The 15721-nt window shown below is 33.9% G+C and overlaps 1 protein-coding gene across 1 annotated transcript; it reads left to right on the top strand.

Annotated features, from left to right (window-relative positions):
- The first annotated feature begins 417 nt into the window (after nt 1–417).
- On the top strand, nt 418–14075 carry LOC149804318 (metalloprotease mig-17-like). The gene is made up of 6 exons (XM_089932193.1): nt 418–489; nt 3107–3184; nt 6868–7013; nt 10487–10527; nt 13335–13443; nt 13895–14075. The coding sequence occupies exons 1-6, from the start codon at nt 418–420 to the stop codon at nt 14073–14075; spliced, it is 627 nt and encodes a 208-aa protein (XP_089788319.1).
- The last annotated feature ends 1646 nt before the right edge of the window (nt 14076–15721 follow it).

Genomic DNA, 15721 nt, shown 5'->3' with positions numbered 1-15721 from the left:
AGACTTTCTCATATCTGAAGCATAACACATGCATACCTTTTTGCATGTTAAGTTTGCACTGTAACGATAGTAACACCATTTTCTGAACATAGCTGCAGTAATGCAAGATTGTTATTTGTTTCTGTTTTTTTTGCAAAAATGTATCCATTATAATTTTCCTATTGATTTAAATTAGAAACGAAATCAAGTGAGCCTAACCAAACTTCAGTGTGATTATACCTCTGTTTTTCTCACGAGGAAGTTTTGTTTGCATCCTTACTCTGATTTGTGTTATTTGTATGTATGAAGTAGTCACAAAATAAACCAATATAAAACTTAACTCACTTTGCTATCTTTACATATAATAAAGATCATATTATCATCCAGATGTGAAAAACGTAGAACAAGAGGTGACACGTCTACTTCGACGTAATCCAAATGGACAAAGGCAGTTTCCTTTCCGAAACTCAACGTTATCTTCCAGAAATGGAGGAAGTTTACATAACAGAGGTGAGAACCGTTTTAGTGGTTTCCCTTGTTATTATTACGCAAATAGGGGCAATGTAAGTAATTAGAATGCCAAATTCAATTGTAAATTGAAGTCATTTATGTTATACTGCTTTAATGTTCAAATACACTACACGCGTATTGATAATACACCATAGTTTTGAAGAATTAACATTTTACATAGAACTTACAATGAACACAAATGCATTAATACATTCTAAATTATAAATACTTTATTCGTTTTCAAACTTATACCCTTTAGAGACTGATGCAATGCAAAATAAATGTATCTTAATTTCAAATGCTATTCGCAGATAATCGAAAGCAAGTCTACTATGTCGAGATTGCTGTACTGCTCGATTCAGGAATATGGGACTTGTAAGTGTTATTTGCAAATAAGAACACACCTAACTCGAAGAAAAATTGATAATCTGTTTACATACTTATATCTATCCACCGATATCGACCTTCTTTCATATTTAACTTACTTACAGTTATCTATCCATCCCTAGCAGTGCTGCAAAACATGTTGATTAAATCTGTATGCTTGCTGATAGAAGCTGTAAATAAGATAACATTATCTCGATACAAGCTGAAATTAAGAAGACAGTACCTCCAATTTTACGAATTAAACGCCGTTGTACAGATATTGTCCCGAATATGTTATTAGTCGAGCTCCCTGGTATAAGTGTATCATTTTCAAATTATGTCATAGTAGAAACGTTGAAAACGTGTATGCTACTTACAAGAAAATAGTTAAGATGATAATACGCAAAATATGACAACGCGTGTATTGTATGAACTGTAAAAAGTACATGCTGTGCACACCAAGAAAAAGCTAAGCTAAGGCGGAGGGCAGATTTGTTGCATGTAAGACTGATAATACCTTGAAAACATATCATGGTTTTAAATGAAACAATACTAACGACTTTTTGAGATCGATTGGTATTGAGCACAGCATCAACTGGTCGATAGCGGATATAAGACAAAGAGCAAAACACTATATTAATCATGTGGCTAAGTTTTGAAACTCTACCGACTGTGTAACATCGATTGTGGTATTGTGCATTTGTATATTTCTGAAGTTCTTGTTTGTTTTTCTTTAACATTATGATTTATCTCGGTTGTTTACTGAACATTACACAGGCGTCAGAGAGATATATAGTTTCAGTAGCACATGCCTCTATAACCAAGCATGCATCTATCTCTGAAATGCTTGAAAACAAAGCTTGATAACATGTTTTATATAATTATATGCAGGTGTGTGAACAGTTATACCTTGATTTAAGAGAAACGTCTATGCAAAGATGTTGTCCGATTTAGATACCGGATAGTAACATTCTTGAGTTTCTGTTGATGCGAACATATTGGAGGTGTGCAGGAGATCTTTTTTAACGCACGCACCTAAGCAAGGACAGACATATCTATCTATCTATCTGTCTATCTATCTATCTATCTATCTATCTATCTATCTATCTATCTATCTGTCTATCTATCTATCTATCTATCTGTCTATCTATCTGTCTATCTATCTATCTATCTATCTATCTATCTATCTATCTATCTGTCTATCTATCTATCTATCTATCTGTCTATCTATCTATCTATCTATCTGTCTATCTATCTGTCTATCTATCTATCTATCTATCTATCTATCTATCTGTCTATCTATCTGTCTATCTATCTATCTATCTATCTATCTATGTATTTATGTATTTATCTATATATGTATTATATGTGCTTTCAGCTATTCTTCGCTGATGCAATCGAATCAAGCCCCAGTACAGCCTGGTAAAGTCGTAATAAAACTCAGACAAGTTTACTCGCACATCATTAATGGTGTAAGTAATGATTACGTAACGTGGAATAATATTAGCATCTTTTAATTTACATGTTCAGTTTTTGTTTAATGCAAAAACAAAATAACTTGGAATGGGTCGATGCGTTAGTCAACATGACCTAAACTTGTGTTCGTCCCCCCTTTACTGGGTTACTTACTTAGAAGCAACTGACTTGACAGACGAACAGTATTTGTTGTAGATGTAAAATGATATTACCCTAAACATTTACCTCTGTAACCCAGTCTTATGTACTGAGTATACCTGCATGAATTGGCCAAAAGACCATGATATTAGTGACAGGTTTAGAAACGACTGATATGTTGTCTAAAATTGAATTCTCTTCGATGACAATCATTGTTTATGATGTTTTCTTCTTTATCTGTTCTGAATGTAAGGTATTTAAAATGCATTTTATAGGTTATCCATATATTATTGTATGTGTGTGAATGCTCGCCATATATCATATTATGATTGTATGTGTTATCCAATACCGATTTTTATGATTGTGTATGGTATCAATATATAAGGTCATGATTCAGTAAGTTAACCATATGTAATTATTAGGATTACGGATGTTATTTATATATCAATTTAACATTGCGTCTGTTATCAATAGACACTCGTATGATTGTATTTTATCCATATATCATTTAATGAATCCACACGTATTTTATTTATACATTCTTTTATAATTGTTTCTCCTCTGCGAAAGCATATAAAGAAAGTGTAACATTTTTAGTAAGTATTTGCGTCAAGATTGAAAATACTTTTTGTTGTAGGTAAATTTGCGCTACAAAGGAATAGATGATCCTAGTATAGAAATCAGTGTCACCCTTCGTGAATTTTACATTTTTCAGGTAATAACTTTTTTGCATTATGGTTCCCCTTTTGTCGTATACATAAATCATTGTTGTATCGCACACAATAATCCCTCTATTCTATCTGACACAATAATCCCTCTATTCTATCGGATACAATAATCCCGTTTTCCTGTAAAGGAAAAACATGAGCATTGTAACAGTCATGAATATATGTTCATGGTTTATTGCAACTTTAATTCTCAAAGCAATTGCCACAGTGACAAATATATGAAATAAAGAAGTATTTTCATATTATCAACAAAATTATTATTTGGTGAAGTTCAGCTAATAAGTGCCAGGTGACAACGTTATAAATTAAATAATTTATTCGTCAGTTTAAACTGAATACAGTTCATGTGTATACAATTTAAGACACTCCGCCAACTTTCCATCGACTAGAATCAAAAACTGTTTCTGATTCAGACACGTTTAGGAGATAAAGCCGTGGTTATTGTACTTGTGTGTATAGAAGAAAATGGCAGGTTATTGTACAGCATAATATGAGGATAGAACCCGATGACACAGACGATACTTTAAAGAGAACACTGCATGCATAAACTTTGCATGATTGGATATGTTTTTTTTTATAACAATTTAATCTAGATACGACGAACATTGTCCAGTTTGGAAATAGTTGGCAATAATAGTGTAAAGTTTCTAACATCAACAAGTACAAAAATGAATGCACATGACTGATCATATTCCGAAGATATTCCAAAATTAATGAAAACTGTTAAGTCAATAATAAAAGAGACCTCCTATCAATTATGGGTGAATATTAGTCCTTTCCATAGTCACAATTAATCTATTATTTGTTGGCAATTCACCTCAATGCATCATATATACATAATAAAACGAACAAGAGTCAACAGAGAAAAAGTATACAATGTTAATTGATTAGTAGCGGATGTTCTTAAACATAACAGTCCCCATTCCTTGGAAAAATGGTTTCCATTTGAACAAGAAATCAACCTCAGATACAACTGTATAATGTTTCAAGTAACGAACAATAATATATATTATATAGCCAAGAATTACTTGTTTGAATGACATAGAATGCTCCTTTTGCGAAATGAATCGAAATAGCCTCTCCAAAATAGAAAGACTATGGCAAGATTTCAAAATCTGTAGCAGTTTATAAAATTGCTCTCAACCGAACAAAACATACTTGGTTCTGTTATTCATTTAAAACAGTAGACTCTATTTGGGCAATGTATTATTAAAATAAAAGTATTTTGTATTTAAACGAAATGTAAAGAAAGATACAATCGTTAGAGTGACTGTACAATATATCAAGACACAGGACTTGGTATTGAAGGATATCTCAAAATACCGGAGAGCAATTTGAAACATATCTCAAAATGCCATGAGATTTTGAAAGATCTATCAATTTTTATGCATATATTGCCTAAACATGATTAGTTGAAGGTATGTGTATGTATATATATATATATATATATATATATATATATATATATATATATATATATATATATATATATATATATATATATATATATGAAAATGGTTAGATTAGCTGCAGAAAGCAGCAATATATGTAAAACATAAATAATTCAATTCTATAATTTATAAAATTAAAAGTTAACACAATTTTACAGTAATGTAAACTAAATTTAAGGAAATCATAAAGGTTTTATTACAAATCCAGAAGGATATAGTGCCCCAAATGAGTTATAGTCTTAGGAAATGCTGATGTTGCCTTTAATGTGCAGAAGTCTAGATGTATTACAATGGCATTGGACAGACACCATTTGAATGATTTCAGAATAATTCAAAATTTGTATTTTGACTAAATAGGCATATGAAAATTTTGTAATTCCAAGAAATATTTTAAATCAAAGATTCATCCCAAATTAAACCTAAACGCAACATGAAATGCATATGTAGTCTCAAAATAAAATAAGAACATTAACATGAATAGGAATATGAACGAAAATTGTTAATTCATTTCTCCTTAAAAATTGGATATGATTCACTTAGTAACCTGATCTATCTCGCAACTTAATTATACAAAATTAAAAACATGTTAATTACCAAGATCTCAAATCCATGTAAGCGACATTTCTATAGCTTTTTAGTAATGTATTGTTAAAAATGATTCTTATCTCTAAATATAATCTACACTCATATACAACAATAAGCTCTATAATATGCTGTTTACACAAAGTCAGTACAAGCGATAAGATTTGACAGACAAACATGATTTATATATGCGTAACAATACATGCATACATGACATGAACATGAGTAGATATATACAATCTATGTTGGGGTTTGTACCGACACAAGAAAATCCCAGTCAACGGTTTACACATTTTGTCTTGCCGAGTGGGGAGACATATGATATAACCCGCGACTGGGATTTAATTGTCGCAGTCCAAACCCAGCGTAGATTGTTTTTCTCGCAAACAATTTTTCTTTAAAGTAAAAAAACCAAACTCTTCACTAGCGTAATATAGTTCACATACAACTGTTTACCTGTGTCTCATTAATACAAACATGTTAATGAGGGCTGTGGTGTGACCGCTACATTCGAAGTACACAGTTTATACGCGTGTGTAGGCTTATATTATATGTGCATGGATCAGTGTGTTCTGTCATAGTTCATTTCACACAGCATTGAGAAGTTTATCATATCGTATCACAGTCAATTTTCAGGTTAGCGTCATTAAATGTAGCTAACATTATTTAATTTGTTTCATGCAAATATTTAAAACTAGTTTGTTAGTTTTAGCTACATTTAATGACGCTGACCTGAAAATGTACTGAGCTAGGGCTGCATAAAGCATAAAATTGACCATACTGTGTGGAACGAAATAGCATAATACCAAAAAACTCGACATCGTATGCTTGTGTCTTTGTCTCTCTCGAAATGTTTTTGTATGGTTTGTTCTCAAAGATGGATTGACCTTAAGTTACTAGGGTTTCTTTTTTTAAACGTAATTCTGAGCGCGTGGACACCTTAAATGAGAAGACTGGTCTGAGATAACTAGACTGAGATAAGGAAAGTAAGGTTAGCAAAACAGCTAGATTTTCTGTTGCATGGGTAATAAGAATGGGGAATGGGTGGATGTATATAATGCATAAACATGAGTAGATAAATGAATATTGTCTAAACATGCTTAGATGAATTCACAAATATCACTTGGCTTACTTTAATGACTCTAATATATCTCTTGATTTTAATTTAATATGTCTAATACGTGATTTTGTGAAATGCTAAACGACAAATTCTCATTGTCTTATCTTCATTTTCTAAGGTGCGTAGCTTTGCAGATTGTTAAGTTGTTTAAGTCTAGAGGTAACTAAATCTTGTACGTAGTGGTCAATCCCATAATTCCTAAGCAGAAGTGATTAATTTTGAGAAACAACGGAACTAGGGAATGTTGTTCCTATAACCTCCTATTATTAGGTAACCTTTTGGATCCCCAACAACATATAACTACTAATTTCCTAAGAAAAGACATTTGAGCTAATATGGTACTCTTATCTGTTTTACCCGTGTGGCTTTACGCATGTTCTTGTAACACTAAATAATAAATCTAATCGAACTAATTACGTTTTTATCAATTGTTTTCCGTTTCCTTAAAGATGGTAAATAGCTTTTCACATTTCCTATAACTGATTTCAATTTATTTTATTTTCCGTTTTGTTTAAAGAAATTAGAAGACTTCGAGCACAAACATTCCGTGGTGGAGAATGTTCCCGGAAACGACAGAATTGATGCTGAACTCTATATAAAAGATCTTGCACTCTGGACTGATGAAAACGGCGCATTAAGCGACCACGTAATGCTCTTTACGAAGTAAGTGTATATAAGTTGTGTATAACCCTACACGTCGAGGGTACAAAGATTATTGGCATGATACGCCCAATTAACCGCCCAAACTAAGTTTCAAATGAACGAACACCAATTATGTTCCATATATTTTAATTAAACCATAATAGACCGTATCAAAAGTTAGCCTAATTCATACTACAGCCACTTTTGTCAGCTAAGGTCGAATTACACATGATATATACATTGTAGATACGTAGATACAAAGCACGTGTAGTATTAAAGTATTTCACTCAGAATTCAATATTACATCTAAAACAAAATTCTACGATATATTTACAGAAGAAACTAAGAAACTGTTTAAACTTTCTTCAAGGTAGCACATTCAGGCAGATATTGTTTACTTTCAGGCATATTACTTTTTCTAAACAATATCAATAACGCATAGTAATACACTCAGTTGGTTACGTCCTAATGGCTGTGAAAAAAAAATCGAGTTCTAGGTATTATAGAGTTTCAAACGATTTTTAAATTTTTCAAAGCCTAAAATAAACTTTCTAAACTTCATATATATATATATATATATATATATATATATATATATATATATATATATATATATATATATACCATGCCTTCCGAAAGCACTCAGGATTTTTAGTAATTGATAGCCCACTATATATTTATAATTAGCAACTTATATTATCAAATCAGTATCACCATAGCCTTACAAACGATACATTTTTCTCGGAAGTAAAACAACTAAGGATACAAAAGGCAAAATGTCATTCTGAGAAATATTTAACCATGTCTCTATAAAGTATTTCCGGGGATATTGTCTCCAGAGAAAGAGATGCTGCTATCTACTGAACCCTCTTTCAGTCTCTCTCTCTATCTCTTTATATATATATATATATATATATATATATATATATATATATATATATATATATATATATAACGTCGATGAGGATTAGAGGGAACAAATGGTCTGTGGGTGCGTAGTTGGCCACGTGGGCCCTGTGGCATTGTGGACATGGTTTGTTAACAACGCTGATCGTGGGTTACTGACTCGGGATTTCCTGGTCTGCCTGCGTTGTTCTGCCGAGGCTCTCCTGTTGACCTCGCAAGCTGCAACACTGTAGTAATGGAAGAGCGGCACACTAAACCCTGTTATGGGTAGTCTGCTCCCAGTTTTCATAGCTCATGCTACAGTTCTTCAATTAAGTATTTAGAGTGTCTTTGTCTAGTTTTCTCTGGCCTTATATGTTACGTTTACCTAGTTCAAGCTCGCCAAATAAGACTTTTTGGGAACCCGGTGGTCTGGCATGTAAGGTACGTGGCCTGCCCATTGCAACTATGATTGTATGAAAATGATGTAGATACTTGGAAGGGTTCCGTGGGCAAGAACATCAAAGCCTGGGATCCTGTCTTGCTATTTGATGTTTGGGAGCCTTCTGAGGCAGGTAGTGTGGAAGTGGTTCAACGTTTTTGCATGGCGCAGGTACACTGTCCAGGTTGTGCATGTAGCATATGTAGTACAATCGCTCTCTACACCTTAAACTTAGTATGTACCCTAATATCTCTTCTGGTCCAGACCTTGGCATGTAGTCTGCCGAAAGCTGGGCTGGCCTTTGCAATCCTGGCATTAACTTCGATATAGATTACGAGGTTCTGGGACAGAGAACTGCCCAAAATAGGTGAACCTATTGACTTTGCTCAGTTTGTTGCCGTTGACTGTGATTTGCTGCTGAGCATATGGTTTTTCTGGGGCTGGATGATACATTATTGCAGTCTTATTTCGAGTTAATCGTAACGCCGAAATTTGTGCAAGCAACGGTGAACTTTTCGACGCGTTGAGGGCACAGTCGTAGCAAATAGAAATTCTCTGATAATGTCTGTTGTGACCTTAGGTTTTGGTTAGTGCCCCCTGATGTTGAAAAGTTTGCCATCAATTTGGTATATGATGCTGATTCCCACGTCACCATCTCTAAGGCCATCGTTGAGTAAGGCTGAGAACATGAGACTGAAAAGTGTTGGCGCTAGTACACAGTCCTGATTCACTTCGTTTGAGACAGGAAAGGGATCAAATGTCTCACCATCGTTCCGGACTCTAGCTTCCATACCGTCATGGAATTGCTGCACCATAGGGATACATTTCCTTGGGAATCTGTTCATGACCATGATCTTTCACAGGCCCTATCTGCTAACAGTGTCGAAGGCCCTAGGTCGACACAGGTAGAGAAAAAGTAAGTATTCTGCTCTTGGCTTTCTTTTGCAACAGCCTAGCATCAAAAACCATGTTGATGGTTCCTCGCTCCTTTCGGAATCCACACTGGCTTTATGGTAGAACTCTATGGTCAAGGTGTAATGTGAGACGGTTGAGAAGAATCCGGGCGAAAAACTTGCCTAAGATGGAGAGCAAAGAGATACTTCGGTAGTTTTCACAAGCTTGAAGATTTCCTTTGCGCTTATACAGGTGTATACTATTCGCATCCTTAAATTCTTTTAGGATAGGCTCTTTTTGTTACATGAGATGAAGCAACCGATCGAGCTTTTCAGTCAGACCAGCCCCGTCTTCCTTGTATCTCTCTGTTGCGATTGAGTCTGAACCAGGAACCTGCCACTAGAGCCCAGACGTATTGCTTTCTGGGTCTCTAACAAAGCTGATGAGACACGCAGTGACTTCATCATTGATGGATGTTGGGCGATTCAGGACATAGTTAAAGTATTCATCCCACCTTTCGAGGGTCTTCTCTTTGTCTGTAATCAGTGTGTTCCCATCCGCACTGAGGAGTGGAGATGATCCTGATGACGATGGGCCAAATAATGCATTCAGCGCATCATAAAATCTCTTCATATCATGCTGGACAGCGTGGCTTTGAATCTCATCAGCTTTGTTACTCAGCCAAGAATCCTGCATCTCCCGGAGATTGTGTTAACAGTTCTACGGACGTGTTTGAAGGTATCTTTTTCATGTTATATCTGGCTAGCTCCCTACCAATCAGGCAGTTCTCCTCTGAGGTATATCAGCATCATTCTGTCCAAAAGTGTGTGCAATTTTAATGAGCAGAGGGTGAGAGGTGTATTGTCTTCTGCAGCATTATTTATTAAATGCATACTGAATTGGTTTAGGATTTTAACATCTCAAATGAATGCCTTTAATTGTAAACCTTACTTTCATTTCTCTATCAAATAGTGTTGTGAATGTCATAATTATTGATTCAATATTTTAATGTAATGTAATGAATGCTGGGTCAGAAGTACGAGGCGTTAAAGTTTCTTGTCATACGTGATTGTTTTGATTTTTTTCGTATGGAACATTATGCCGTAAATGAGATACATAATCTACTCCCACCCATTTAATAGCTTTTAAAGACGTCCATTAGTTTTGTTCCAAACTTCCTAACAATGTTTGTTTATTTGTTATTGTATAAATGTTCAATATATCATCAGATGTCCCTGACACGTTCTTGTCAAGACTAATTTTGTTGTTACAGATATGACATATATGGTGATGACCCTGATGAAATATTGAACGGTATGTGCTCTCTCCCACTGTCTGTCTGTCTGACTCTCCTTCTCAAAATAAATAATGTACCATTCTAAATATTTCATACAAATATCAAATTGGATAATAGTTGCCAGTGACATATGTATTGTTTTAACGTCAGAATCTTTTCAAATCAATTTTAGTTTAAGGTCGCTGTCAACGTACTTATTCTAAACCTGTTGAGACAGTACAACATATATTACCAGTCCACACATTCAAGGTTGAAAACGTCATTTTTTATCATGCATTGAATCTCCAGATGATCTCCAACTGATTGTATCTGATTCGCAGCTTTCAAAACCGATTATCCGTTTTTGTAAAAGACAATATGGCCTTTATAGTACAATGGAACTATGTCCGACGTCATCATTGGGGTTTCATTGAACATATATAATTATTGTCTTGATCTATTACGTCAGATTGTAAAATACGATTTATGCGATATATACTGTCTCTCAACATATTACATAATCATGACGCTATTAACATGCTATGAAACGAAAGAAAACATATATTCTGTGACACAGCTAAAAAGCCACACTTATTTTCCAAAATATGTTATATTGCAATGTTACAGTTAACCATTCCGAAATTCAAATGGCCTTATAAATACTTTATTTTTAAATCCTTAAATTATTACGAAGAGAACCATTGGATATATACCTGTCTATATCTATATCTATATATATATATCTATATATATATATATATATATATATATATATATATATATATATATATATATATATATATATATATATATATATATATATATACCTACCAACCTATCTATCTATCTATCCACGAATCGTCAAAAGAGCCACCCGTCCTCGTATTAATAAAAAAGTTCGGATTTAATTCCGATATAATTTGATTTTGTGTGAAACATTTTAATTGTACCTATAATAATCTTGGTGAAGATTTAACTTTATGCTTTGAATCACGAATACAATACTCTTAGTGATGTAAAAATTGCTAAATTCTCGAAGTCGACACACAAATCTGGCAAACGTACCGTAGTAGACTGCACATGTGTGACATTGGTATCGGTGTAGGGTGCACACCCGTGCAATAGGACATCGGTTATTCGAAAAGCAGTGATGTCAGAATCTACTCAAGTTCGTGTGGCATTGGTGCGCTCTGTACCAGGACTGCACGTAGAAAATAAATTGGCTGAAATCTTGTCAAAGGATGTTTTTGACCGTCTGTATTGCAACTGTTTAGTGAAAATTAGACCATTTTAATTGTGTTGCCAAGATAAAATCTAATCGTTTCCACTTTGCCACGGAGGACAGTTACAGTTAGGTCGGGAAGGTCGGCTTTAGAGATGTTCGTCGGACTGTGCATTTGTTTCTTAACATTAACTTGGTAGCAAAGTCGAAGATCTCCTTTCTACTGTAACGAGAAAACAGATGCAGTACACATTTCGAGTTCATCATTAACCAGGACAAACTATTTTGGTATCCAAAACTTGCTTGAGTTTTTGAAGTCTCGCATTTCTGACATTGAAAATGAGGAAACATAATTTATAAAAGTCTTTATTTTGCCAATCGTTGGGCGTCATCACATATTTTTTCATATGTACGTGTACAAAACTAAATAGACTATTATAATGTATCTTTGATGTCATTCACCACCCTACCATTATAAGTGATGTTCATTTCCATAAAGAGAAAAAAAAAACTTTGATATGTAAGTTGTTTCAAATTTAGTATAATTATATACACTATTTGTATTACTCATCATAATGATTTGATCTTGCTGTTTCAGATATGAAATTCCACTTATAACATGATTTTGTAAGCTTCACTCCGTAAACATGAACTAAAAATCACCTAGAATTTATTCTAAACTCTCTCTCTCTCTCTCTCTCTCTCTCTCTCTCTCTCTCTCTCTCTCTCTCTCTATATATATATATATATATATATATATATATATATATATATATATATATATATATATATATATATATATATATACACGAGCCCATATTCCCTAGCGACTAAGCACACATCACCAAAAAATGATGTTACTTAATCGGTGATTTATGCACTGGTGTATTGCAGACATATACGCATGACGACCTATATATAGTAAATCATCAGTTATATCCTTTGCGAAGATTTTATCCTGCCTATGTATGTACACATATATATATATATATATATATATATATATATATATATATATATATATATATATATATATATATATATATATATATATATATTTTGCAGGTGTGTTATATGTCAATGATTGTAGCTTGTATGTATCATCTATAAACGTGATATTGCATCATTAATTGAGTCTTTAAATATACTGAGCTATAAATAGGTAACTGCAAGTTTTAAGACCTTCATATAAATGTTAATGATAAACCAGTTTACACTTTTTGGGTACATTTTCATTGGATGATTAAATAGAGAGGTTGTGGGCTGTTGTTCATGTGACTTAGTGGTATTGGTCCTGAAGAGACCTGCTTTGTTTTCGCGTGTGGGTATAACGCAAATTTGTTCCAGTGTTTCCACAAATACTTTTATCGGTAAACATGTATTTCACGCTTTTGTTTCTTTCTAGAACATAAATTGCACCATATATTAAACACATTTACCAGAAACATGACAAAGGAAATTTGGAATATTCGCATTAGAATAAACGCTAGCATAGATTTTCGTGTTTATTTCGCTTTACTTTTTATCAGGATATTTTCATATACACATTGAACAGCTTCAGACTTCAAAATTTAAAAAAATGTTATGATAGGTGATCTCATTTTCCTTTTTATTTCCTTTCAGGTTATTCCTACTTTGGGTCGGTATGTGATACATATTACAAAGGATCCATAATCCAGACACGTGATGTTATGTTCACAGTGTTAACAGCAGCACACGAACTCGGACACAAGTAAGTTTAAACATAACGTATCCAACGCATTTGCGTCCAATCGATTAGCATCTATGGTGTCCTGCGTTAGCTTTCTGATTTTCACATGTGTAAACTATTCACGACCTGCTTATCGTGGCCAGTGGTTTCCTTTGAAGATGTTTCCATATTTATTATAGTTCAAGCACCGTATTTTTCACGGTCGAGAATAATTGTTATAATCCATGGAGTCGACCTTGTTGAATACTGTAATTTAACTACAACTGGAATGATTTTGATGAAAGATTATCATATGCAAAATGCGTGGTGTAGTGCAAAACCATCTTACTCCGTTCAGTTTTTGGATATTTGATTAATTGATAGTAGACTAAAACTTGATACTCTAGGGGTAGAGACCAATCCAGGTTTATATTGTCAAAGCTACACCTTATATGTTGAATAGTCATATCCCTTTCCTGGCTCTTCCTTCCAGTCTAGGAGCAGACCATGACGGTGAAGGCAACGCGATAGCTTGCAGGGCAGATGATTATTTTCTTATGTCTCCCAAGGACCCTTTGTTCGACAAGACTAAACCATACTCCAGAAACCCATGGATTTTTTCTAATTGCTCAGTGGAAGTGTTCAAGGATGTACTAAAAACCAAGTATGTATGATCAGTAGATGTCGTGATATATGTCATAGTAGTGTCGAAAACGCAATATTTTATTTGTATTACTTATATAGGTCAAACACTTCAACTCCTAATGAATTTGTTATATTCACACTTTATGTATGCGAGCCCAAGTACATCTTGAGCAGCAACCCCTGAAAGAGGAAAGGCATTTGGTTTGGAAGACTTCAACCAAAATCACTATCAGAAAAAACTTATATCACACTTATTAAACCGATCGGTTACACGAAATCAGTACAAAGGCAATACAATCATTTGGTTTCAGAGTTATCTTGTACTGTTATTTCCTCTTTGACGTCTTAAACAACGTTACCTAAGAATTCTTCTTTCAAACATTTTACTCAGTTGTTCATCATTTTTTGATATAATTCTCTATGCAGATTGTAGTAAAGTATCCGGCATAAGCTGAAAGCATTCCCAGTGTTAGGAGTTTTTGTGATGTACTATAACACCTTTATCCGTTCCTGATATGTTTGAATGCAGCTTTGATATTTTGTCTTCCCAAACATGGAATCCATCCGTTGTTATTTTGAGGTTTTTAATTATGGATTAGACTGACTCTTATCGATATCTGATGTTTTCATTTACTTATAATATATATTATGGCTGTAGATCTTTCTGTGTTTACCAGACTTTTTACAGATAGGCCCAATTTGATAGCATTCTATATCTGATATAATTTACTTGAGATTATTCCATTATTTTATGGAACTGCTTTGACAAGAAAAGATACATGCAGGTGTTGCATTTCTGCAATACCTAGCGGTGGTAGAAATATTTGTGTCATTCGAATGTACGTTGTTTTATGTTTTATACAGAATTTACTGAACTTTTACTACCTGTAAAATCATTTATTTTTAGTAAAACCCGATCCGTATCTTTGCCCAGACACATTGGTGATAACCATTTCACCAACGACGTATCGACCTTACCCATGTTAATCGATTTATCCTCAACAGAGGTCGGGAGCAGTTGACTGTAATGCTATACTGTTTGGTGCCTCTGAGAGAAGTTCTAAAGTCACACGTATTTGCGAAGGCATGCGTAAATAAATTCATTTATCCGCGCCAGCAGTAACAACTTACTATTGATTTGTCTCCAGCAACAACACCACATAGTGTGCCAGTAATAGTTGTGGTAGTTGCGATTCCCACCACACCCATACTAACGGTTGTTGCAGAGGCGAGGTTGCAAATACGGTATACAAATGTACTTGCTCATGTATGTCATGAATATTGCGATTACTTAATTTTATCTCGCAGATGTTAAGCCTCGATTATTTTACTCTTCGGTAAGTTTAAGAGCCTTCCTTATCTCATCTATGAGTAATAAAAAGCAATGTAATTTGTTGAAAGATCGTCCATCATCAGGTGCAACTAGCACATGAACTTCAAACTTATGTGTTCTTTTTCACCGATACAAATGCCACATATTCAAAGAAAAGCTATTTTGGAGAAGCAATTGCATTTTCGGCGATAATTTGTTTTTCGGGCCCAGCTTTACGTTTTATAAAGACCACAATGATTACTCAGTCGAATGTTTCTGAAACGATTGTTCTCGTCTTTGCCCAAAAGTTGTTACACGGTCAAGTGAGTTCTTGTTAAATAATTGTTCAGGTTTATCTCTATT

Source organism: Sinohyriopsis cumingii, chromosome 2, assembly GCF_028554795.1.
Source record: "Sinohyriopsis cumingii isolate HCF-2022 chromosome 2, ASM2855479v2, whole genome shotgun sequence".
Classification (NCBI taxonomy): domain Eukaryota; kingdom Metazoa; phylum Mollusca; class Bivalvia; order Unionida; family Unionidae; genus Sinohyriopsis; species Sinohyriopsis cumingii.
The sequence above is the reverse complement of the archived record's forward strand: the minus strand, read 5'-3'. Positions and strand labels throughout refer to the sequence as shown.

What these genes read in the sequence shown, in the direction of transcription:
- LOC149804318 (XM_089932193.1), top strand. Translation starts at nt 418, where the DNA reads ATGGACAAAGGCAGTTTCCTTTCCGAAACTCAACGTTATCTTCCAGAA. An exon ending in GTGAATTTTACATTTTTCAG is followed by an intron (nt 3,185 to 6,867) that starts GTAATAACTTTT and finishes TTTTGTTTAAAG; the next exon opens with AAATTAGAAGACTTCGAGCA. An exon ending in GCACACGAACTCGGACACAA is followed by an intron (nt 13,444 to 13,894) that starts GTAAGTTTAAAC and finishes TCTTCCTTCCAG; the next exon opens with TCTAGGAGCAGACCATGACG.